This window comes from Nicotiana tomentosiformis, chromosome 2 (assembly GCF_000390325.3).
Source record: "Nicotiana tomentosiformis chromosome 2, ASM39032v3, whole genome shotgun sequence".
NCBI classification, from domain to species: Eukaryota; Viridiplantae; Streptophyta; class Magnoliopsida; order Solanales; family Solanaceae; genus Nicotiana; species Nicotiana tomentosiformis.
The window spans coordinates 28,881,051-28,906,518 of NC_090813.1; the positions used below are offsets into that span (position 1 = coordinate 28,881,051).

The 25,468-nt window shown below is 36.8% G+C and overlaps 1 protein-coding gene and 2 long non-coding RNA genes across 5 annotated transcripts; 1 reads left to right on the forward strand and 2 right to left on the reverse strand.

Annotated features, from left to right (window-relative positions):
* Positions 1-1,021: 1,021 nt before the first annotated feature.
* Positions 1,022-4,699, reverse strand: LOC117279718 (replication protein A 70 kDa DNA-binding subunit B-like). 3 transcript variants are annotated; one of them, XM_070195121.1, is made up of 6 exons: positions 4,566-4,699; positions 3,198-3,472; positions 2,991-3,081; positions 2,286-2,410; positions 2,130-2,208; positions 1,022-1,208 (listed from the first exon to the last, which is right to left on the reverse strand). In XM_070195121.1, the coding sequence occupies exons 3-6, from the start codon at positions 2,999-3,001 to the stop codon at positions 1,055-1,057; spliced, it is 369 nt and encodes a 122-aa protein (XP_070051222.1). In that variant the 5' UTR covers positions 3,002-3,081; positions 3,198-3,472; positions 4,566-4,699; the 3' UTR covers positions 1,022-1,054. The 3 variants fall into 3 exon arrangements, with proteins under 3 accessions (XP_070051222.1, XP_070051221.1, XP_070051220.1); XM_070195120.1 differs by having other exon boundaries at positions 2,991-3,472; XM_070195119.1 differs by lacking the exons at positions 2,991-3,081; positions 3,198-3,472; positions 4,566-4,699 and having other exon boundaries at positions 2,286-2,495.
* LOC138906410 (uncharacterized) lies at positions 4,480-14,129 on the forward strand. Its single transcript, XR_011413755.1, has 2 exons — positions 4,480-4,711; positions 13,874-14,129. It is a non-coding gene; the product is annotated as an uncharacterized lncRNA (long non-coding RNA).
* On the reverse strand, positions 10,171-14,437 carry LOC138906411 (uncharacterized). Its single transcript, XR_011413756.1, has 2 exons — positions 14,081-14,437; positions 10,171-10,488 (listed from the first exon to the last, which is right to left on the reverse strand). It is a non-coding gene; the product is annotated as an uncharacterized lncRNA (long non-coding RNA).
* Positions 14,438-25,468: the final 11,031 nt, after the last annotated feature.

Sequence of the window (25,468 nt, forward strand, 5' to 3'; positions counted from 1 at the left end):
GACACCTAACATTTTCGTCCATTTAAAGTAAAGGTGTATCTAAGAACGCATGAGTAACCAACATGTGCTTATTTTCAGTATACCCAAAGGCAAACATCAAGGAAGACAGAATAGAAAGAACTAAGAGTACACTTGTTTTCATAGTATCATAATTTTAACAAAGTTTCTCGAATTGCCATCAACAACATATCTTTACTGAGATTATTTTACAGATATCTGCGGCCATCATATCAAGAAACTTCTCTCCTAATTCACCTATTAATGTTGCAACAACTGATCCACTGCCATCTGTCATTACAACCTCAAAGCGTGCTCTAATAGCAACAACAAAGAAAAAACACAATTAACACTAAGAACCCCACCGGAGAAATAATTGTTAGTAACAGTCGACTTGCCTGGTTTCTTAGAAAAGAATGAAAATGCTCTCCATAAACCAAAAAAGATGAAGTCTTAGAAACATGAAACTGTTCAGTTCTCCCTTTTTCTTTTCTGGAGTGTAACAAATCTTCAAGGGAATAAAGTTTCTCTAAAAGGAAAGAGAAAATCTACCATATTGAGTTTTACAAGCAGAGGCATTCATAAACTAAATGTTTCATGATGTACTGCCAAAGCCTAGAATATATATATATATATATATATATATATATATATATATATATATATATATATATAAGAGAACATGATTTAAGCATCAAGTAAATTAACTCATCTCTTTGATTTACGTTATTTGATTTTCATAGAACCAATGTCAGAAGATACTCTTGTTGTTTGAAGATGTCGAATGAACATATTTTATTAGGCTTGGACTCGAAGCTGCAATACCTGGGTGTTAACATTGCACGTTGATTGCAGCTCGCACAATGAATAATTTTCGGCAAATGAGTTCTGTACTGCTGCCCGCAGTGTGAACATAATAGTTCATAAAAATCTTAGTCGTCAGTCGGTAATGATAATTTTCCTTCCACTTGAAAGAGTTGTATCTGCGAAAGAGAGGGATATAAGTAGATTTATTGAATTGGGGTTAAAATACTAAAGTACTTTATATGTACACATATTAGCATGCATGAAGTACACATACAGGAGATTGTGACTCGATATCAGCAATTGGTACAATATCATTGTGTTCTAGCGCAAGCACAGGTGACGAATCAGTCAGCGGAGAATTTTGCTGACTGTATCTCATCAATCTTGGTCTGTTGTCTCTGACCCTGTACATGTATGGAGAATTTCAATGCCAACAATTGTCAGGTAGATTTAAAATGATACAGAAAGGTTGTGACAAGCTTTAAAAACGTAGGAAAAAGTAGGAATAGGTTGTTTCAATGGGAAATTATTGCGGCGGTTACATCAGTAACACGAAAAATTAAAAAGAACAAAAAAAAAACCCTACATCATTCAGTTGATCACAACTATAATGCAGATAACATAATTTTTCAGTTGACCACAGCTCCAACATATAGCATATATGTGGTATGTAGACATATAGTATAGACACTTTCTAAGAATACAAATAAGAAACTCTGGTTGTTAGCCTTAGTGACTGCACCAGTTCCTGTTGGAAGAATAAGTTATTTTTTGCAGAAATTTCGTTGGCATTGAACAACAGTATCACCTTATTTGTCAGATTGTAGATCAACTATCGGAACAACCAACATGGTGCAGTGCTATTTCATAGATGATCAATGGGATAACAGTACATATTGGAAGTTCATAGAAGTAGGTTGCTCTTACCAATATTACATATACCACACAAAAATAGTCAATGATCTTAGGACAAAGTCATACATCCCCAAGAACTGTTCAGTAAATTATTTTAATGACAAAGTTTGCATATAAGGTCTAAGATTTTAAATTCATAAAGTTATATTGTAAAATGAGATGCAATGTAGTTGAAGACCATTTCAATGAAGATACATAGATACCAAATTGATATAAACCTGTAATTAACTGAAAGGAATTTTTTGAACGTATAGCCCGCTAAGTATGTCCCTTTTTTTGGTAAGAAGGGAAACACCGTGGTACGGCAGGAATTGCATATGCTGGACCATCTAGTTTTACCGCACATGTTTAGTTTGCATGAAATAAAGATCGAAGTATAAAATTCGGTTACATAAATATTTGTTCCATACCAGTTCAGAAGTCCCCCAACCTGAGGATATGGTGGATTTATCAGTATGACTGAGTTATACTTTGTTGATAACGATAATCCTATATGATACATTATGTTAGTAAAGAATTCATAACAGATCTCTTGCAATACGAAAAAAGCATAAGTTTTTCCATACCAGCATAGTTGGATCGGGTAATTCGTTTTGCTATAATTATTGGATATTCAGCAACCTGTGCAACTAGGATACTTCCATCAGCGTCGGCGAAGTCTTCCCACAGCGTAAGGATAGTAGGCCTCACACTACAATAGAAGGAATGGACAATAATTGACATTACCCCCAAAAACATACAATTCTAATAATGTCACCAAGAATAATAAAGAAGAGGATGTAAATTTAAAAATAACAGAGACAATTCGGTAAGACCGTTATTCAAACAATGCTAAAAGAATTAAGTGACACGTTAGAGAAGGAGAGTGAAGGAAGGCAGAAAGGTTTTTTAAATGACGCATCCTGGATGCCTAAGCAAACAAATGCAGCATGACTTATACAGTTTTTCCAGTTTTGGAACTAATGACTACTGGTGTATGTAGTTATCACTGTATTTGTTAAAATCTATGCACCGAATACGTAGTAAAAAAATATATTTTAGGGCAGAAAATTAGAGAACAAATAAATTACCAAATAGATATTTGTATGTATATTTTTGGTTCTCTGCTAAAGATTATAGATATGCCAAAATCAATTAAAATCATTTGTAATATAATGTATATAAAGTATTTTCTTACTCTATTTATTACATCGCTTAACAAAATCAATGCTATTTGTTTATTCTTGTGCTGTATTTATGCTTTTCTGTAAATAGAATGCTAGTAGACTTACCTGGGATCCATTACGATGATTTCACGGCATTTGTTACTGTTAGCACCAGCAAACTTTACCGAGCCACAGTTCACCACAATGTCAATTATGTCTGTTTAATGGAAATTACAAGTGGCTTATAATTTATACCAATGTACACAGTCCCAATATGTAAGAATACAAATAAATTTAATTGTGAAAGGGTACAACGCGTAAAATAATGGTTACCAAATTCTGTATTTCATTGTTGCTCGTGCAGATATGCAAAGGGTACAGTATTCAACCTCGTCGGAGACGGGAGCGGTGGGTCTTGTATGTTATCTTTCACCTCTGCGACAACAGTAAATATGTCGATAACCCATTCAAAACGGTTGATAGGTACTCCGTAGGGTAAAGGAACCCTCACTTTTGCAGTAGATATCAAGTAAATGGAAAACGGGGTGAGCTTGTCTACATACTTTTTCTATGTCTTCCCCGTACAAAACAGCAGCTACTTTCTCTTCCTGTATTTTGATATCGTGATGATTTAGTTACCAGCTTCCACAGAAGTGTGTACATATAAACTTACAGAGACATACAAGTGTAGAGTATTGAAATATTCAAATAGTCAACAAGTACACTACGTGTTGCCTTAAACTCATCAAATACATGACAAGTCTGTAGAGAAGTTATTTGTAGAGCATTGTAGCAACAATATATCTGAAGAATATGTACAGATAATGGTATATGCCAAATAGCTATAATAACATGAATATTTGATCACATTAATAATGATTATGCCCCAATTGAAAATCACGAGTCAGTTATTTGTTTAATTAGTATTTCTTTGGATCTGGAACTAACGTCAAAACTTGATCACTTCTGAAAATATATATGCATGCCAATCACATATACTCAACTGCTACTATTCTAGTTTCCTCTATAAAAAAAGTTTATGTTTTCACAACCGAGCCAATATTTGTACAATGATACTACAAATCAAAATAAGTCCCAGAAGAGACAATTATTGTTCAATATATTTTGTAGCTACAACACAGCGAAACAACTGAGCATACAAACATAGAGCAGCTATAATGATATGGATATTATAATTATATTTCTTTAGGTCTACATTTTCGCTTGATATATTAATTGGTGCAAAGTGCCTAACTATATTGTTTATACTAATATACGGAGAGATGCAAAAAACACACATGTAAAAAGTGCTAAGCATGCATAAAATTCAAAATGTTATGATGACACATGCAGTAATTATTTTCAAAAAGGCTTCCTAAAATCCAAACTGTTAGCTCCCAGAATGTATAAAATTCAGCAGAAATGGTTAGTCCTGTTAGTAGCTAAAAACAATTATATGTAACAGAAGGCAAATTTCAAACAGGGCAAGTGCAAAAAGTAATGCAAAAATATCCTTTTAGACAAATCAAGGGTTAAAAAGGCGGAAGACTTCTTAACATAGTCTGCGCCAGGAGAAATAATTAACTGCATGATAACTTAAGCTGATGAGTTTCTTTCTTTTGTTTAAATTAAAAAATAATGGTGATTGCAATTATATTTCAAACAGTAGAACAAGAAATAGCACGGTAGAGAGAAGATTACATTTTCGTCTTGGACAACAGTAATCTGGAATCGGGTCTTTCCATCTTTACTTTTCCTTGGCCGAGATTTCTCAATGAGTTGTACCTTTGAGGTCCACTCTTTTGTTTGTGGAGTGATCTTATCAATGGTTAGTCTGTATTCCATATGTTATGTACACTCTGCAGTGGAAAAGAAGAAGAAGAACAAAAAATAATAAATCATCATTTACTGAAAGATAAACTATAGACACCCACGGGTAGTAAAATAGAAGAACTGTTAGGACGCTATTTGTTTATAAAGTACACGTAATGACAATTTGAACACGAATTTGGCACTATGAGTTACAAAAGATCATTCATGGACTAATTGGCTTGTCCTTGTGTGTGTAGTGGGTTAGCAAAGTCTAACATATTGTTGTTGTCATTTATAGTAGTCCTACTGCACCAAACACTCACCTTGTGTAAACATTTATATTTTTTTAACAGATAAGATTACTGCTTGTCTAAAAACATTTCTGGGATCTTCCTAGACTGCAAAAATTACATATAGGAATCATTTTCTACCAGCATATGCGTATGTTTCTTAACTCTTGTCCCCTACAGAGAAGTGTCACTTTTGCGAATATTACTTATTAGTATTAACAGCATGTACCAGATCTGCACCCGAGTGTCTTTGTATGACCATGTTAGCTAATATTGCAGCCCATTGTTGTTTTGTCTTGGGTCAAAACAATCATGTACAAAGAAGATATCCTCTCTAGTCTGCATCACTTCACTGAATGCATTCTGATTGCTACGAACCAGATTGCGTATCAGCAGTATTTTCTATCGGCCTCTTCATAGTTTTTTTAGCTAGGATACTATGTGCTCTAGTTGCAATATCCTCATAAAATAGCCTTTTCAATAATTTCATTGTAAATAATATTTTCTGTGCAGTGATCATCATAGCTACCTGGTATAGTGGGTCGAATTAGCACTTTCACACAGTTCGAACTCTTTGCTTTAGACAAAGCAACATAAATTTGACCGTGTGAAAAAACAGGTTCTCGCAAATAAATTCCAACAAAATCCAATGTCTGACCTTGTGCTTTATTTATTGTCATGGCGAAACACAATCTTATAGAAAATTGTGTCCTTTTAAATTGGGATGATAGTAAGGGTATTCTTGGGATAAACACATGTGTATTTTTCAAGTCACCCACTGAAATATTGGCGCTAATGACATGCGATTTAAAGTCGTAGCAAGTCAAACTTGTACCGTTACATAAACCCTCACACGGATATAAATTTCATAATAATATAATTGGACAGTTCTTTTTCAATGTTAATATGTATGGCGGCAGACCAACTGGATTTAAACTATGCAGCAAATCCTCATACTGTGATTGATCAGTAGGTTCAATGATTTCATCAATGCCAACAAAAGTTTTTGCTTCCTCTGGAAAGCGAGCAACAAGCATGTCGTTAATCTCATCAACGAAATCATTCTTAGTTGTTAGGATAACACGGGAGCTTGTGCAGGATAAGGAAGAGAAAAATGTATGCAAATCTGGATAAGTTATCGTGAACAGTTTATCCAAAGATTCCTTTTCAGTTGTATAAGGAACGATGAAGGATGCTCGAATTTCAATCTTATTTGTTGAGGTTACTTTTTCTTTTCCATTTCCTACTCTCAATAAATAATTACAAAATGAAGGATCATCTTTTGCTCTCATATTTTCAAATAACTGCAACCTTTCAAATTCTTCCCAGATATGAGAATATAGTAAACTTTTATTAATGAAATCTTCTTTTTTCCCGTTTCAAACTACCGAAAGTGTTTGTTTGAAGTCATCTCCAAAAACTACAACCTTTCCACCAAATAGTATTGTTGATTCCATTAAGTCCTTTAAAAGTGAATCAAGCAGTTCGATCATTCTTTTTTTCGCCATAAATACTTCGTCCCATATGATTAATTTTGCATCCTGAATCAAACATGCTAGTGAGCTTTGTTTGCTGATGTTGCATGTGACATTCTCGTCAATTTTTATTAGAATTTTAAAACGTGAATGTGCAGTTCGTCCACCGGGAAGTATAGAAGCAGCTACACTAGAAGTGGCAGTTGTTAATGCTATATATCCTTTAGATCGTATAGTTGCCAGCAATGCACTGTATAAGAAGGTTTTTCTAGTTCCTCTCGGACCATCAATAAAGAATGCTCCCGCTTTGTTTGAAAAAATTCTCTCTGTAATTACATTGTACTCTTTCAGTTGATCTTCATTCAACTTTTTGTGTAGTAGTATATCCTCTTCAGTGATAGTGATGGTCCTTTCATAGTATACCTCTTTTGCGTCTTTTGCAACTATAGAAGACCTTATTATTTCTGGAATGAGATGATATTCATTTATGTCGCCACCCATAGAGTGCAATATGTCTTTAATCTTGTTTATAACCATGTATCGTATGTCTCTTTTGTGAATATTAGGTAACAAGCTATAATCCTCGGACATGTGCTCTTCAAACTGCTCCCAAAGTTGTCTCGGGTTAGTCGGATTGCAGTAGATCAATAATATAGCAAATAAACGTCTCAAACTGTATGGCATTTGGTAACTTGCTGCTTCAGACATGCATTTTGTCAAACTATTATCACTCTGTAGCAATCCGCATTTTTCCACAGATTCTCTAAAACTACTGCAACGTTCTCCGTTAACAGTTAGTAAATCCCTATATGATTTTGGTCCTCTAATATTCATTAGTAACATTCTAAGATAGTACCACTCTCCTTTTGTTGGATGACATGTTACTACACGACCAATAGCACGCTGTTTTTTCTGGTGCGTCCACATTTTCTCCGTTGCAGACGAAACGAAATGTTCGGGGAATTCTCGGTATAATAGATTGAGTTCTCCAACGTCTGTGTTTGTTCTATTCATTTAAAAAAATTGTGTTAACATCGTCTACTTAATCATTGGATTATTTATAAGCGTATCAATATTTGCGCTGCTTTTAAATGAAATAAATTATTGTCCTTTAAAGTGAAGCTGAAGAGGGCATATACTCGGTGACATTTTACTAATGGAGAGACTGTACAACCGCCACATAGCTTCCGGAGGTGAGACCCACCGAGCAGACTGATATTCTTTTATCTCGTCTATTACTTCTGTGTTTGCGTCCTTATTGTGCACAGAAAATACAATCTTATTGTGTCCTTTACATATATACTTATAAAGATACTTAACGACCTTAATATTAGAACATATTTCAACATTCACATGACAATCAAATTTCCCGAGCAAAAAAGGATTATATGGAACAACCCATGAGTTATCCAAGTATCGTTCTCTTATTTTTACCACCACTCCTGTATTGCATCTTCTATAAATTGGGTAAGATTTTGTTCCTTTTGATGTCCGATCCACAAAGCTTTTTGGGTATTTGAATTTACAGTAACCTTTTTTCTTCATACACGAATTTGTTGGGTTTAGATTAGTGCACGGATCATGCATCATGTGTTTAAGAACAACTGAATATAAATCTGGTTCTGCTTTTTCATCAGGTATTTCTGCACTAATAATATTATTGTAGGCCTCCGGAGTAAGTAACTTGTATTCATTAGTTAATATTATAAGAAAATAGGCGTGAGGCAAACTTCGCTTTTGGAACTCTACAGTATACATAAAAGTTGCAACTTTCCCAAAGATATTTCGCTTTAGTATATCCTTTTTGAATTCTTCTATTTTTGCTCTAAATACTCGGCTGATCAAATCAGGTCTGTTATGTGCCTCATCAGTTGAGATTAAATATTCCTTTATTTCCGTCCAAGAGGGATTACATGTCATTATTATAAATAAATCAGGTTTACCGAAATGCTGCACGAGCGCAATAACATCCATGTACCGTTGATGCATATCCCGGGGCCCTCCAATAAAAGAATTTGTAAGGAAATTTTGTTTTCCGATATTAGAAGCATCGCGTTCCCCTAATCGCAAAATGTCAAGAAGTCCTTGTAGCATAGCCATTCTGAACAAATCTTGATTGAATACTGCAAAATCCAACCTTTGTGTTTCAAGTTTAATGTACTGATCAACTGAATACTGCTGAAATATTCTTCCGGTATGCAATATTTTATCTTTATCATCGTTTCTCATTTATAGTTTGTAACAATAATACTCACGGACAGAAACTGTATCCCTTCGTCACTGACCTTTTTTAAGAATTTCAGCTTTCATTTCAAGATATCCGTCAAGGGAGGTAACATTTCGTATGCTTGGTACTTCTTCGTGCTGCACAATTCTTGCGTATGCAGGACAATTTGCTGGGAGCTTCTTAGTACCACAATGCCATCCACTTTGTCCTAGCGGAAACAATAGCGGATATTGCAATGCGTCGTAATAGCCATAATGGTAATTCACTATTTATGTACGAGCAGTGTGAGGGTAAATTTGAATATGTGGTGCATTAAAGGCTGCGTCGTCATTTTCCTCGGTCCATATTGCTGCAATTTCATATGAAGTTGGCAAATTATATACTCTCTGGTCCAAGTCTAAGTCACATTTGAGAGCTATATGGAAATCTTGTAGGTTCGGTATATGTACCAAAGATCGTAAAAATACAGAGTATGGATTTATTGATAATATATCTATCAATTCCTTCACTACCGATTCATGTACTCTCTCGGAACATGACATCCTATGTGTCAGCTCATTGCTATTATCATAGAAATATAATTGTATGTTTCTTGGTTTGTCATCTGTAGGGTGTAAATTATTTATCCAATGGTACATCTTCCCTTGAACTCTGAAGGTGTAAATACTAGAGTTTCTTTTTGCTAGATCTTTGTCATACTTTACACCAAGTGACGTGAATGCAAAAAGATTATTATATGTTCTAATGTATGTTCGAAAGTGCCTAGCCAGCACACTATTTTCAAGATATAGATTACGCAATTTCACAGGCATTTGATGAGAAGTTAACTTTACTGTCCCAGTACGACAGCAGAATGCAGGAGGTTCATATTCAAATCTTTTTGCTGAGCAAAATTTGCAGATTGGAACTTTCTTAAGCGAAACATAGTTTGAACGCAGCCGACTGATGTTTGGTGTAAACTTTGTGGTTGTTATACCATTTGTATATTTGAAATGGATAATTAAAACTAAGGCAAAGCAAAAGCAGTCATGACTGTTAATGGGAGACAAAAAACTTAACAGACCTTTGGGTGTAACTATCTTGGGGACTTTGTTATGTAGTTTATTGGATACAGTTGACGTTGAACCTAAAACGAAGGTAGGTGGTCTTTAGATGGAACTAAATAGTGGTAGCTAGTTTAAAAGTGAGCAAAGAAGGTGGCATACTCACCTTTTTCATAGATAGAAAATGGACGTGTTTCATCTCTTTCTTTAGCAGCCATTGTTCCAATCAAGGGAATAGCAATTATACTCTCAAAGAGATTATGTCTCTTCGACTCTTGGTATTTTAGTCGACGTTGTAGCAATAACTTTTGCTTTTTCTCTATTGTCATCTCTTTGTATTTTTCACGCCGAATGGCATTTATATCTGTTTCTGAGAGGGGACGTTTATTGTTTTGTGTATGATCTATCAAAGTCATAGTTTTTACTCTTAATGAAGTTGTGCAAACTATCACACAACCCTTTAGCAAGGTATCAATTTCTATTAGCGAGTATGTGGAAGCACAAAAAGATACTGCACCTCGACATATACAGCACCTGCTGTGAGCACCAACAATGGCTATCGTTAAACAACATTACAGATAGACACAATAGCACAACTTGTAGAAACAAAATTGGTGCACAACATTAACGGTTAGCAGTACAACGGGTAGGAGAAACAAAGAATGTGTTAATAGGAGCTTGCGTTTACAAATATATAAAGATAAGATAGTTGGTTACTTGTAAGCACGTTGAGCAACTCTTTTTGTGGTACCGAATGTAACAGAAGCGTCAGTAGTTCTACAAAGGCATAAATAAGTTGCAGTCAAGTTCAACACATTGTGCATTGAAATACTCGCAAAAATATTCTCTATAGAAAGTGTAATATGACTTGTCTTAAAATGAATGATAAAGACAAGAAAGAAGATCATTGTTGAAAGCTCTATTACCAGACCAAATATGTGAATCTGCTGTAGAAGAAAGTAATGAAGAAACTAAACTTGTGATTTATTCTACTATTTCATGTGCATCAAATGAATGTTGCTTGCTGTTATTTCGGTCCAAATATCTTCCCCTTCAACGTAAGAAGACAATGTCCACCGATTAACTACGTCACTGAAGTTGTTTCCATAAAATATCCCACTGTCAATATATTTTTTTTATTTTAAATAATTAATTAGACGGTGATAATGATTGATAGACCTATTCCTACTTTTATTAATATTTCTAAATGATAAGAAGAAATGCCACTAAGTTAGCCAAAATGGACTAGTACACAGCCAAAGTCTAATTAGGTAACAACAATCAATCATAGTGAAAAGATAAATATCACAAGTCGTGCTCATTGATCTAGAGCACAGAATGGTGAATCATTGTTGAAACCTACAGAGGCTAAACTATTAGCTCAAGTTGAGCTCTTACAACACCAACCAAGTTACTTTTGAGACGTTATATTAATGAGCAAAAAGCTCTGTTCTTTTGTTATACTTCAATTATTTCTTCATTGATTGAAATATTAAAATTGTACAGTACTTATACTGATAAACAGTTTAAGATGCAAGTTGCTCTCTCTGGTACAGCAAAAAGGTTTTTGAAAATGATTCAACCTTGTTGGCTTCAGTACATTATTTTAGCATTCTGAAGACTTACTGTAGAGGGACACTTCTCCTCCTCCTAAGGGGCTGAGTATTGCGAAAGAATAAGAATATCTAATTCAAGACCTTACGACAGTGCGTGAAGTAGCCGAGGATCGTTTGCACCCCTTCGAGACCCTTACACAATCGATGGTGGACAAATGTAGTATTCTCTGACGCCCTTAAATTTGAATTTCTTTTGCTGCCTTTTGTTTTTTTGTTTTGAGTATAGAGAGAGAGTATGATGCTCAACGGGAGTGGGCATTGAGTAAACAAAGACATTTTAGGCTCTTCATAAGAGGCTAATTATTTGAAAACCCTTGTACAGGTAAATAAATTGTTAGCGTTGTGAACTGTAGCGGTATAATGAAATTTTTTAATTATTTGATTAATATATCCTGCTACTAAAAATCTGACTGCAGGATGCAGTATGAGTAAGACTCTAATGGCAACAACATTTTCCAGATGAAGCTCACAGATCAAAACAAAGATGGAGCAGTTGAACCCCTTGTCAAATTGCTTCAGAAATAAATAGAAAGCTTCGGTTACATATATTATCCCAAGTTGCCCTCGGGTGTTGGTTTACTGCTATGGACCCAACGACATAGATATAGATAAGGTAGACGTTACAAGTTCGAACTCTGCTAGTAGCAAGGAGCCTGGTATTTTTATGACAGAAGACCGTGTTGTCATGGGTTTTAAACCAATGGGTCAACTAAGTCTCAAAGAATTCCTCGACCAAAAAAAAAAATTAAGCCTAAAGACTGCAAAATCCTCCACCCCATGATTCAGGAATCTTTATTCTCCCCATTAAGATAGGCAACTTTTCTCTTCGACAGCTTCTTTACCTAATAAAATTTAACCTACTGCAACCTGTGCTAAGCAGAGGTTGTAGAATTTCTTCACTGTTTTCTAAAAGAACTTTGCTGATCTTCTTAGATCACAAAAATCGCTGAAAATCCAGAAGTTTCACCTTTGCTAGCACAAACTCCCTCTCAGTACCACAACTCCAAGAAGCAAAACTCAAGAGAGATATAAAGTAATCAATTATGAAATTATATGGGGACAAAACCAGTAAAAAGTATCGCAAGACAAGATGACATATATGTACTGATAAACAAAGCAAAGTAACTGTTGAACCATATTTATTGCTACACTAATGGTTTTTCTCGTGGCAAAGAAATTGAATGAACTATAGAAGCACATAAGAATTTCTTTTACATACTAACACTGCTATAACTAAAGATACAAATTCAGTTGTTTAATTCTTTGTAATAATATAAAGACATATACTTCATATTTAACGTGCATCAAGACTGCAATTAACAAATAACAAATAGGTAGACGAATAAGTACATAGTACTATTAATAACTCAACCTTAAAAATTCAAATTCTGTAACAAAGGATCAATGCTGACCATCATTACTGAAATTGAAACAACAGGATTAGGCTAAATAACTTGTCGATAAACCTATAAGATTGTTGGAGCCAACTCTGACATGGCTAGATCTATTCCTGCTTTTATTGATATATCTAATTCCTAAGAAATGCAACAAAATAAGTTAAGATAGATTAGTATTCAGTGAAGGCCTGATTGGGTAACAATAGTAAGTCTTAATGAAAAGATAAGTTTAGACAGTTCATACATTACTAAAAATTTTCCCTGACTGTTTTATTTATTGGTTCCTTTTGGAAGCATATGGAGTCTGTTCGAAAGATTATTTCAATTCCTTGCTAAGAATCAAATAAGCTCTATCTACTACGTACCGAAGCTAAAAAAAGAAAAGAAAACTTGATATAGCATTGCGAGTGTTCAGTGGGTGACAACTCGAATTTACAAAGAAATTCCCATGAGACTGTAAAATAGTTTACAATTTGATCAACGGGAGACTGTTTTGTCAGACCAAAGAGTCAAAAAACAAGTAGAGGAAGGGAAGACTAAAAGTCTTTCCCATTAACAAGTTTCACAACCAAGTGGCTTCAACACACAACAACTTGAGTAACTCTGATTTTCTTATTGTTATTAAATCCACTGAGGGAAAAACAGAGCAACTTGCTTGTATAGTCCTTTATATATTTCTATCCAAAAAAGATAATAAGTACTTCTAATAAAGATACATTTTTAATTAAATCAGGCACACAAATATGAAGAAGGAGATGAAATATGAAGCACAAAATAATAGCCTATAGCGAACGAGCAGAGAGGCACAAGAGGAGTAGCAGAAAAGCGGAACCAAAAAAATCAGGAGGATACCCGAGCAAAACAAAGTATGTTCCCTAAAATCTTATTAACTACTACTCCATAAACACTTTATTTCTACTTTAATGTATTAGTTTAGGTCTGCCATGCGGGTTCTTCTAATTTATATAAATAGAGTTATAATCTTTGTTTCTTCGTAATCCGTTGACTTTGCTCATCAAACGGTCGCCTTCAGTTAACACGGTAGTTTTTATCCCTTTAACTTTTGCAACTGCTAATTAGTAAACATCAGACAACTGAAATATTCAACAAGTTGTCTAATCTAATCTTAAAATTAAAGATCAAACAAAGTAATAACCTGTGAGCAAACAAGCACAGAGACGAAAAGGTGAACAATGGAGAAGCGGAGCGAGAAATATCGATAGAAAACCCAAGCAGAATAAGTATAATCAAGAATTTATTCAACTATCATAGCTAAACAGTTCAATAAACTGTTAAATATAACCTTAAAAGTGAAGATCAAATTTGCCAAAAATAAGGGCATCGAAGTAATCTAACCTAAAGAGATAATGTTTAACCCCCCAAATATTGCTGATCCCCATGAAAACCTGAAGAGATAATGTTTAACCTCCAAAATATATTGTTGATCCCCATGAAACGCAAGTGTTGGCAAGGTACGAAAACAACTCAAAGCAGCAAAAATAAGAGGAGCTTGATGTTACACGTCTGAGAAGAAAAAGAATCGCGTACCCTAGAGAGAGAAAGAGAGCGTGAACGGAATAGTCTAATATAAAATATGCTGAGAAGAAAAATTGTAGGCGTACAACAGTCTATCTAAAATATGTTGAAAAGACTAAAATACCCTAGAAGACCAAGACCTCCTTATTCTCCCTTCTAAATAAGTAGAATATATTCTTAGACATGGCACTCTCGTCCACTATTTGTTCGTACATGTCCAAGAGATTATTTCCTAGGAAGATAGAAGACCCACCACTCGGAAGCAACAAAAAGCTAAAAGAAGTAGTGGAGGACAAAAAGTCTCACCCATGGCATCATCTACACATGTCACTTTCATTTAGGCAAATTAACAACTTGTCATAACCCAAAATCTAACCATAGTCGTGATGGCGCCTATTGTGTTACAAGGAAAGACTATTTCCCAAAATATTACTACTAAATCGATTATAAGCATTTAATAAAACAATACCAACATATGAATTTCTCATAAACAAAATCAACTCTAAATATAATATAGAAAATACGAAAACGAACCCCAAACATCGGGGTGTCACTAAGTCATGAGTATCTAAAACTATAAACTAAGATATATAAGCTGTCTAACTGTCCAAAAGAAGAAATGACAAAAGGAGTAACAAGGTCCTGCGGACGCTAGCAGCTACCTTGCAATCTCCACAAATAGCCGGCCTGAACTCAACGATCGCCGCGCTCTAACTCACCTGATCTGAACATAAAGTGCAGGGTGTAGTATGAGTATAACCAACTCAGTAGTAACAGAAATAACTAAGGAACTGAGCATTAGTGACGAGCTAAGTAAAATAGTCCAATTATTTATTTTCATAATTTAAAAATAAAGAGAAATAAATAGGTAAATTCCATAACTCGGTAAATGCCACAAAGAAGTTTAACAGATAAATGCAGCAACAACACAAATAAATACAACCTCACAGCAGTGTCATTCCATCACTCATCACTTGCACTCAACACTCAACACTCAAAACGCTCAACACTCTACGCTCACTAGGGGTGTGTACAGACTTCGGAGGGGCTCCCAAAGCCCAAGCGCTAAGCACAGACAACTCACGTGCCATCATATCAATACCTGGATCCGCACGGTCAACTCACGTGCTACGCGGAAAACTCACACGCTATGGTATCAATACCTGGACCCGCACGATCAACTCACGTGCTACGCGGATAACTCACGCGCTATGCTATTAATATCCTCACAACCAGGCCCTCGGCCTCACTCAATCATGTACCTCACTAGCCTCACCATCATCAACAAATAAGGGAACACAACCCACATCAAGTATCACAACATATTAGCAAATAATAGAGACTGAGGTAAACATGTACAATAATTTCTATGACTGAGTACAAATAATGTAAGCATGAATAAAGCCTAAGCATGATCTCTAACATGAAGGCAGACAAGTTCAACAACAAGTAACTACGTAAACACAGATGATGGCCATGAGGCCTCATAGGACGGATCAATTCTCAATACCTCGAGGTATACACCCACACGCCTGTCACCTAGCGTGAGTATCACCTCCAAACAGTCACACGATATAAAATTCTTTGGGTTTCTACCCTCAAAGCCAGAGTTAAAACTGTTACTTACCTTAACCGCATAAAATCCGACTTCGGGATGCCCTCACTCTGGATTCGGTCTTCAAAAGCTCCAAATCTAACAATAATCAGATTAATACCATCAACATAGGCTAACGAATTGAATTCCACATTAAAAACTATAAAATATGCCAAAACTCGGCCCACATCTCGAAATCAGTCAAAAATGGCAGAATAATAAACCTCGTCCTCACCCGAGTCTAATCATATAAAATTTATCAAAATCGGGCTTCGTTTGGTCCCTCCAATCCCTACCTAAAACTCTCCAAAACTTAAGTCCTAACTCGCTCAATTTCACTTTGAAATCATCAATCAAATCCCAAAAATGAAGAAGGATTCATGAAATATAACCAAAACCGAGTAGAGAACACTTACTCCAATCCTTATGGTGATAATCACCCCCAAAATCGCCCAAATCCGAGTTCCCCAACTCAAAATATGACCGAATGTGCAATTCCACGTTTTATAGATTTTTCTGCCAGGTATTCTGCCTCGTTTCTCATGACAAACGATCCTGAAACTCGCATTTTATACCTCCAATGGATTCCTTGTGATATTCTAGTCAAGTTAGACTTTTGAATCACTTAATTTGACCTTATAATGAAGGAGATATGTAGGTTTTAATATTTACAAATAGTGCAGATTTTTAAATACGCGGTCTGCGGCAATTTCGTAATTAATCTGAAAGAAATCTGGCAATCTAATTTGACGATTCTTTTTGCTACGGGTCCCTAATTACGATACGGATCTAATGCTTCAATAAAAAAAGAAATCGGAGCTCATTTGTTCAATATGATATCATTTATGCTTGAAGAAACGGCGTCGAAACATAAGAAAAACGAGTGCAACACAACCCAAACCTATCCGAAACTCACCCGAGGCTCTCGGAACCTCAACCAATAATTCCAACAAGTCATATATCACTACCCGAACTTAGTCGAACCTTCGGAACACCCAAAACAACAACAAAACATCAAATCAACCTCAGATTCAAGCCTAAGAACTTCTAAACTTCCAACTTTCTCCAAATCAAGCCTAATTCTACCACGGTCCTCCAAATTATATTCTGGACATACTCATAAGTCTAAAATCACCCAATGAGTTCGTTTATTCATAAGTCAACTTCCGGTTGACTTTTCTAACTTAACTTTCTAACTAAGAGACTAAGTGTTCATTTCACTCCAAAAGTACTACGGACCCAAACCTACCAACTCGATACAACTCAACACCGCTGAACAACACATAAAGAAGCAGGAATGAGGAAACAGGGCTATAACTCTCAGAACGACTGGCCGAGTCGTTATATCCTCCCCCTCTTAAACAAACGTTCGTCCTCGAACGTGCTAAGAGTTGTCTCAAAACCATCAAGAACTCTCTCCGAGCCCCAATGGCACAAAACTAATTCGTCAGGACTGAATTCTTCTAACTCAACCAAGCTACGCAGACCATCAAAAACCCAAGGACATTGCCACAAAACACTTGTAGAACTCATTACCTCATACACACCCAAAGAACTAATCATACCTATTGCCATGCCGATCCAACCTACTACCAAGATGTATTATCTATCCGAGTTCCTTCTGAATTACCTTCAAATTGATACTTTGCCCCGCCATAACACCACAATCCTCAACCTAGACTCACCACACGAGATCCAAGCATAAAACTACACCGCCCTATGGCTCATAAGCCGCTGAATACTCTCTTAAATATCCCCAAAAGTACCACAAGCACGCGCTCACACAATCAACACCTTAGTGCTCAAGCTACAGTCAAAATCCGGCCTCATGTCCTCCAGACTAGCCTGACATCAACACACAAAAATCACATCTCGCACCTCATCCAGGGAATCACAAGCCGTCGATGCACAACTGATACTGAGCGCCCATGTACGCATACGAATGCGTAGAAGGAATTCAAAGAGTTATACTTCAAATTGAATCAATACCGCATGAAAATAATTCAAGAATGTGAAGTTTCCTAAGGGTTCAGCAACCTCTCGAAGATAAATACAGACGTCTCCATACCGATCTGCAAAAATCTACTAAACCTACTCATGACTCGTGAGACCTATGTCACCGAGGCTCTGATACCAACTTGTCACGACCCAAAATATAACCATAGTCGTAATGGCGCCTATCGTGTTACAAGGCAAGCATATTTCTCAAAATATTACTACTAAATCGATTATAAGCATTTAATAAAAAAATACCAACATTTGAATTTCTCATAAACTAAATCAACTCTAAATATAATATAGAAAATACGGAAATGAGCCCAAAACATCTGGGTGTCATTAAGTCATGAGCATCTAAAACTATGAACTAAGATATATAAGATGTCTAACTGTCCAAAAGAAGAAATGACAAAAGGAGTAACAAGGTCCTGCGGACGCTTGCAGTTACCTTGCAATCTCCACAGATAGCCGGCCTGAACTCAACGATTGCTACGCTCTAACTCACCTGGATCTGCACATAAAGTGCAGGGTGTAGTATGAGTACAACCGACTCAGTAGTAATAGAAATAACTAAGGAACTGAGCAGTAGTGACAAGCTAAGTAAAACAGTCCAATTATTTATTTTCACAATTTAAAAATAAATAGAAATAAACAGGTAAATTTCATATCTCAATAAATGCCACAAAGAAGTTTAACAGATAAATGCAGCAACAACACAAATAAATACAACCTCACAGCAGGGTCATTCCATCACTCATAACTCGCACTCAGCACTCAACACTCAAAAGACTCAACACTCTGCGCTCACTGGGGGTGTGTACAGACTTCGGAGGGGCTCACAAAGCCCAAGTGCTAAACACGGACAACTCGCGTGCCATCATATCAATACATGGATCCGCTTAACTCACGTGCTACGCGGACAACTCACGTGCTTTGGAATCAATACCTGGACCCGCGCGATCAACTCACGTGCTACGCGGACAACTCACGTGCTATGGTATTAATATCCTCACAACCAGGCCCTCGGCCTCACTCAATCATGTACCTCACTAGCCTCACCATCATCAACAAACAAGGGAACACAACCCACATCAAGTATCACAGCATATTAGCAAATAATAGAGAATGAGGTAAACGTGTACAATCATTGCTATGACTGAGTACAGATAATGTGAGCATGAATAAAGCCTAAGCATGATCTCTAACATGAAGGCAGACAAGTTCAATAACATGTAACTACGTAAATATAGATGATGGCCATGAGGCCTCAAGGGACGGACCAAGTTTCAATCCCTCGAGATATACACCCACACGCCCGTCACCTAGCATGGGTATCACCTCCAAACAGTCACACAATATCAAATTCTCCAGGTTTATACCCTCAAAGCCAGAGTTAAAATTGTTACTTACCTTAACAGCGTAAAATCCTACTCCGGGATTCCCTCGTCTCTGGACTCGATCTCCAAAAGCTCCAAATCTAACAATAATCAGATTAATACCATCAATATAGGCTAACGAATTGAATTTCACAATAAAACTATAAAATATGTCAAAAATCCGAAACCGGCCAAAACCAGGCCCATGTCTCGAAATCAGTCAAAAATGGCAGAATAATAAACCTCGTCCTCTCCCGAGTCTTATCATATAAAATTTATCAAAATCGGACTCTGTTCGGTCCCTCAAATCCCTACCTAAAATTCTCCAAAACTCAAGCCCTAACTCCCTCAATTTCACTTTGAAATCATCAATCAAATCCCAAAAACGAAGATGGATTCATGAAATATAACCAAAATCGAGTATAGAACACTTACCCCAATCCTTATGGTGAAAATCACTCCCAAAATCTCCCAAATCTGAGTTCCCCAACTCAAAATATGACCGAATGAACAAACCCTCATTTTATATATTTTTCTGCCAGTTATTCTACCTCGTTTCTCATGCCAACCGATCCCAAACTCACTTTTTATGCCTCCAATGGATTTCTTGTAAAATTCTAGTCAAGTTAGGCTTTTGAATCATTCAATTTGACTTTATAATGAAGGAGATATGTAGCTTTTAATATTTGTAAATAGTGCTGATTTTTAAATACACCGTCACTAGTAATTTCGTAATTAATCTGAAAAAAAAACTAGCAACCTAATTCTTAGTAAAATGACCATAAAATTCTCATACGATGTCCAAAATATACGATTCGTTTTGATACGGGTCCGTAATTACGATACAGATCTAATTCTTCAATAAAAAAAAGAAATCGGAGCTCATTTGTTCAATATGATATCATTTATGCTTGAAGAAACGGCGTCGAAACATAAGAAAAACGAGCGCAACACAACCCAAACCTATCCGAAACTCACCCGAGGCCCTCGAGACCTCAACCAAAAATACCAACAAGTCATATATCACTACCCGAACTTAGTCGAACCTTCGGAACACCCAAAATAACACCAAAACACCACATCAATCTCGTATTCAAGCCTAAGAACTTCTAAACTTCCAACTTTCGCCAATTCAAGCCTAATTCTACCATGGACCTCCAAATTACATTCCGGACACACTCCTAAGTCTAAAATCACCCAATGAGTTCGTTTATTCATAAGTCAACTTCCGGTTGACTTTTCTAACTTAACTTTTTAACTAAGAGACTAAGTGTTCATTTCACTCCAAACCTACTCTGGACCCAAACCTACCAACTCGCTACAACTCAACACCGCTGAATAACACATAAAGCAGCAGGAATTGTGGAATAGGGCTATAACTCTCAGAACGACTGGCCGGGTCGTTACATCCTCCCTCTCTTAAACAAACGTTCGACCTCGAACGTGCCAAGAGTTGTTCTCAAAACCATCAAGAACTCTCTCCGAACCCCAATGGCACAAAACCAATCCGTCAGGACTGAATCCTTCTAACTCAACCAAGCTACGCAGACCACCAAAAACTCAAGGACATTACCACAAAACACCTGTAGAACTCATTACCTCATACACACCCAAAGTAATTATCATACCCATTGCCATGCCGATCCAACTTACTACCAAGATGTCATATATATCCGAGTTCCTTCGGAATTACCTTCAAATTGATACTTTGCCCCGCCATAACACCATAATCCTCAACATAGATTCACCACACGAGATCCAAGCATAAAACCACACCGCCATAAGGCTCATAAGCCGCTGAATACTCTCTTAAATATCCCCAAAAGTACCACAAGCACGCGCTCACACAATCAACACCTCAGTGCTCAAACTACAGTCAAAACCCGGCCTCATGTCCTCCAGACTGGCCCGACATCAACACACAAAAATCACATCTCGCACCTCATCCAGGGAATCACAAGCCGTCGATGCACAACTGATACCGAGCGCCCATGTGCGCATACGAATGTGTGGAAGGAATTCAAAGAGTTACACTTCAGCTGAATCAATACCGCACTAAAAGAATTCAAGAATGTGAAGTTTCCTAAGGGTTCAGCAATCTCTCGAAGATAAGTACAAACGTCTCCGTACCGATCCACAAGACTCTACTAAACCTGCTCATGACTCGTGAGACCTATGTAACCGAGGCTCTGATACCAACTTCTCACGACCCAAAATATAACCATAGTCATGATGACGCCTATCGTGTTACAAGGCAAGCCTATTTCCCAAAATATTACTACTAAATCGATTATAAGCATTTAATAAAACAATACCAACATTTGAATTTCTCATAAACTAAATCAACTCTAAATATAATATAAAAAATACGGAAACGAGCCCCAAACATCGGGGTGTCACTAAGTCATGAGCATCTAAAACTATGAACTAAGATATATAAGCTGTCTAATTGTCCAAAAGAAGAAATGGCAAAAGGAGTAACAAGGTCCTGCGGACGCTAGCAGCTACCTTGCAATCTCCATAGATAGTCGGCCGAACTCAACGATCGCCGCGCTCTAACTCACCTGATTTGCACATAAAGTGCAGGGAGTAGTATGAGTACAACCGACCCAGTAGTAACAGAAATAACTAAGGAACTGAGCAGTAGTGGCGAGGTAAGTAAAATAGTCCAATTATTTATTTTTATAATTTTAAAATAAACAGAAATAAACAGGTAAATTTCATAACTCAGTAAATTCCACAAAGAAGTTTAACAGATAAATGCAGCAACAACACAAATAAATACAACCTCACAGCAGTGTCATTCCATCACTCATCACTCGCACTCAATACTCAACACTCAAAACACTCAACACTCTGCGTTCACTAGGGGTGTGTACAGACTTCGGAGGGGCTCCCAAAGCCCAAGCGCTAAGCACGGACAACTCACGTGCCATCATATCAATACTTGGATCCGCACGGTCAACTCATGTGCTACGTGGACAACTCACGCGCTTGGTATCAATACCTGGACCCGCACGGTCAACTCACGTGCTACGCGGACAACTCATGCGTTATGCTATTAATATCCTCACAACCAGGCCCTCGGCCTCACTCAATCATGTACCTCACTAGCCTTACCATCATCAACAAATAAGGGAACACAACCCACATCAAGTATCACAGCATATTAGCAAATAATGGAGACTGAGGTAAACATGTACAATAATTTCTATGACTGATTAAAATAATGTGAGCATGAATAAAGCCTAAGCATGATCTCTAACATGAAGGCAGACAACTTCAACAACAAGTAACTACGTAAACACAAATGATGGCCATGAGGCCTCATGGGACGGACCAAGTCTCAATCCCTCGAGGTATACACCCACACGCCCGTCATCTAGCGTGGGTATCACCTCCAAAAAGTCACATGATATCAAATTCTCCGGGTTTATACCCTCAAAGCCAGAGTTAAAGTTGTTACTTACCTAAACAGCGTAAAATCCTACTCTGGGATGCTCTCGTCTCTGGACTCGGTCTCCAAAAGCTCTAAATCTAACCATAATCAGATTAATACCATCAACATAGGCTAACGAATCGAATTCCACAATAAAAACTATAAAATATGCCAAAAATTCGAAATCGGCCAAAACCCGTCCCACGTCTCGAAATCAGTCAAAAATGGCAGAATAATAAACCTCGTCCTCTCCCGAGTCTAATCATATAAAATTTATCAAAATCGGACTCCGTTTGGTCCCTCAAATCCCTACCTAAATCTCTCCAAAACTCAAGTCCTAACTCCCTCAATTTCACTTTGAAATCATCAATCAAATCCATCATATCAATACCTGGATCTGCACGGTCAACTCACGTGCTACGCGGACAACTCGCGCGCTATGGTATCAATACCTGGACCCGCACGGTCAACTCATGTGCTACGCGGACAACTCACGCGCTATGGTATTAATATTCTAACAACCAGGCCCTCGGCCTCACTCAAACATGTACCTCACTAGCCTCACCATCATCAATATGCCTGTCACCTAGAGTGGGTATCACCTACAAATAGTCACACGATATCAAATTCTCCGGGTTTATACCATGAAAGCGAGAGTTAAAGCTGTTAGTTACCTTAACAACGTAAAATCCTACTCTGGGATGCCCTCTTCTCTCGACTCGGTCTTCAAAAGCTCCAAATCTAACCATAATCAGATTAATACCATCAACATAGGCTAACGAATCGAATTTCACAATAAAAACTATAAAATATGCCAAAAATCTGAAACCAGCCAAAACCCGGCCCCTGGGCCCACATCTCAAAATCAGTCAAAAATTACAGAATAATAAACCTCGTCCTCTCCTGAGTCTAATCATATAAAATTTATCAAAATCGGACTCCGTTTGGACCCTCAAATCCCTACCTAAAACTCTCCAAAACTCAAGCCCTAACTCCCTCAATTTCACTTTGAAATCATCAATCAAATCCTAAAAACGAAGATAGATTCATGAAATATAACCAAAACCGAGTAGAGAACACTTACCCCAATCCTTGTGTTGAAAATCACCCCCCAAATCGCCCAAATCCGAGTTCCCAAACTCAAAATATCACCGAATGAACAAACCCTCGTTTTATATATTTTTTTGCTAGTTATTCTGCCTCGTTTGTCATGCCAAACGATCCCTAAACTCGTGTTTTCTACCTTCAATGGATTCCTTGTGAAATTCTAGTCAAGCTAGGCTTTTGAATCACTCCATTTGACCTTATAATGAAGGAGATATGTAGGTTTTAATATTTGAAAATAGTGCAGATTTTTAAATACGCCGTCAGTGGCAATGTCGTAATTAATCTGGAAAAAATCTGGAAACCTAATTCTTAGTAAAATGACCATACAATTCTCATACGATGTCCAAATTCGATGATTCATTTTGCTACGGGTCCGTAATTACGATACGGATCTAATGCTTCAATAAAAAAAGAAATCGGAGCTCATTTGTGCAATATGATATCATTTATGCTTGAAGAAACGGCATCGAAACATAAGAAAAACGAACGCAACACAACCCAAACCTATCCGAAACTCACCCGAGTCCCTCGGGACCTCAATCAATAAGTCCAACAAGTCATATATCACTACCTGAACTTAGTCGAATTTTCAGAACACCCAAAACAATACCAAAATACCAAATCAACCTCGAATTCAAGCCTAAGAATTTCTAAACTTCCAACTTTCGCCAATTCAAGCCTAATTCTACCACGGACCTCCAAATTACATTCCGAATACACTCCTAAGTCTAAAATCACCCAATGAGTTCGTTTATTCATAAGTCAACTTCCGGTTGACTTTTCTAACTTAACTTTCTAACTAAGAGACTAAGTGTTCATTTCACTCCAAAACTACTCCGGACCCAAACATACTAACTCGATACAACTCGACACCGCTGAACAACACATAAAGAAGCAGGAATGGGGAAACATGGCTATAACTCTGAGAACGGCTGGCCGGGTTATTACATAATCTCACTTAACTTGTACTCTAAACGTGTTCGAACAACTTTTGAAATGATATTTAAGTACCCCCGAAAGTCATTTGGAGTAATTTATTTTTCTCCCTTGAAGCACAAATACTTGTCTCACAATATGAGGTGCTTTCTACAGGCGCAATGTCACCACTGTGTCACCAGCCCATCAGAAGATCTTCTATCTTTTGTAATTTTTACTTGTTTTTTTTATTGCCAATTTTTCTTCTTTTTTTTAACTTATATTTTTACTCTAATTAACCACTAAAATCCCTCAATAATCATATATTTCCATCACCAGAAAGCACTCCACCCATCTATCTCCTCCACATAAACTTCTTCTTCTTCTTCTTCTTCTTCTTCTTCTTCTTCTTCTTCGCGTCTAACACCAAATCGGTCACAAGTATCACGCACCATCTATTCCTTGTTTTAACATATTCTAATTCATGCATAAATAGCTTGAATTTCTGATTCTATAGCTAATAAGAATATCGGCAAGAGAGAAGCTAGAGTCATGCACAGTCTGTTTCACTCCAGAAATTATTTTCGGGTTAGATTAATTTGTTGCTAAAGTTTGTTTTATTCAATTTTGTTTAAAAACATTATTACTGGAGTGACATCCTAAAAACTAATTTCTTTCGCGGATTATCGTGACAATAATATTCCAAGTCCAAAAATAATCCTGCTGAACTTGTTTGAAGAGAAAAACTAGAAAAATAAGAATAAAGAAAAAGAGAAACA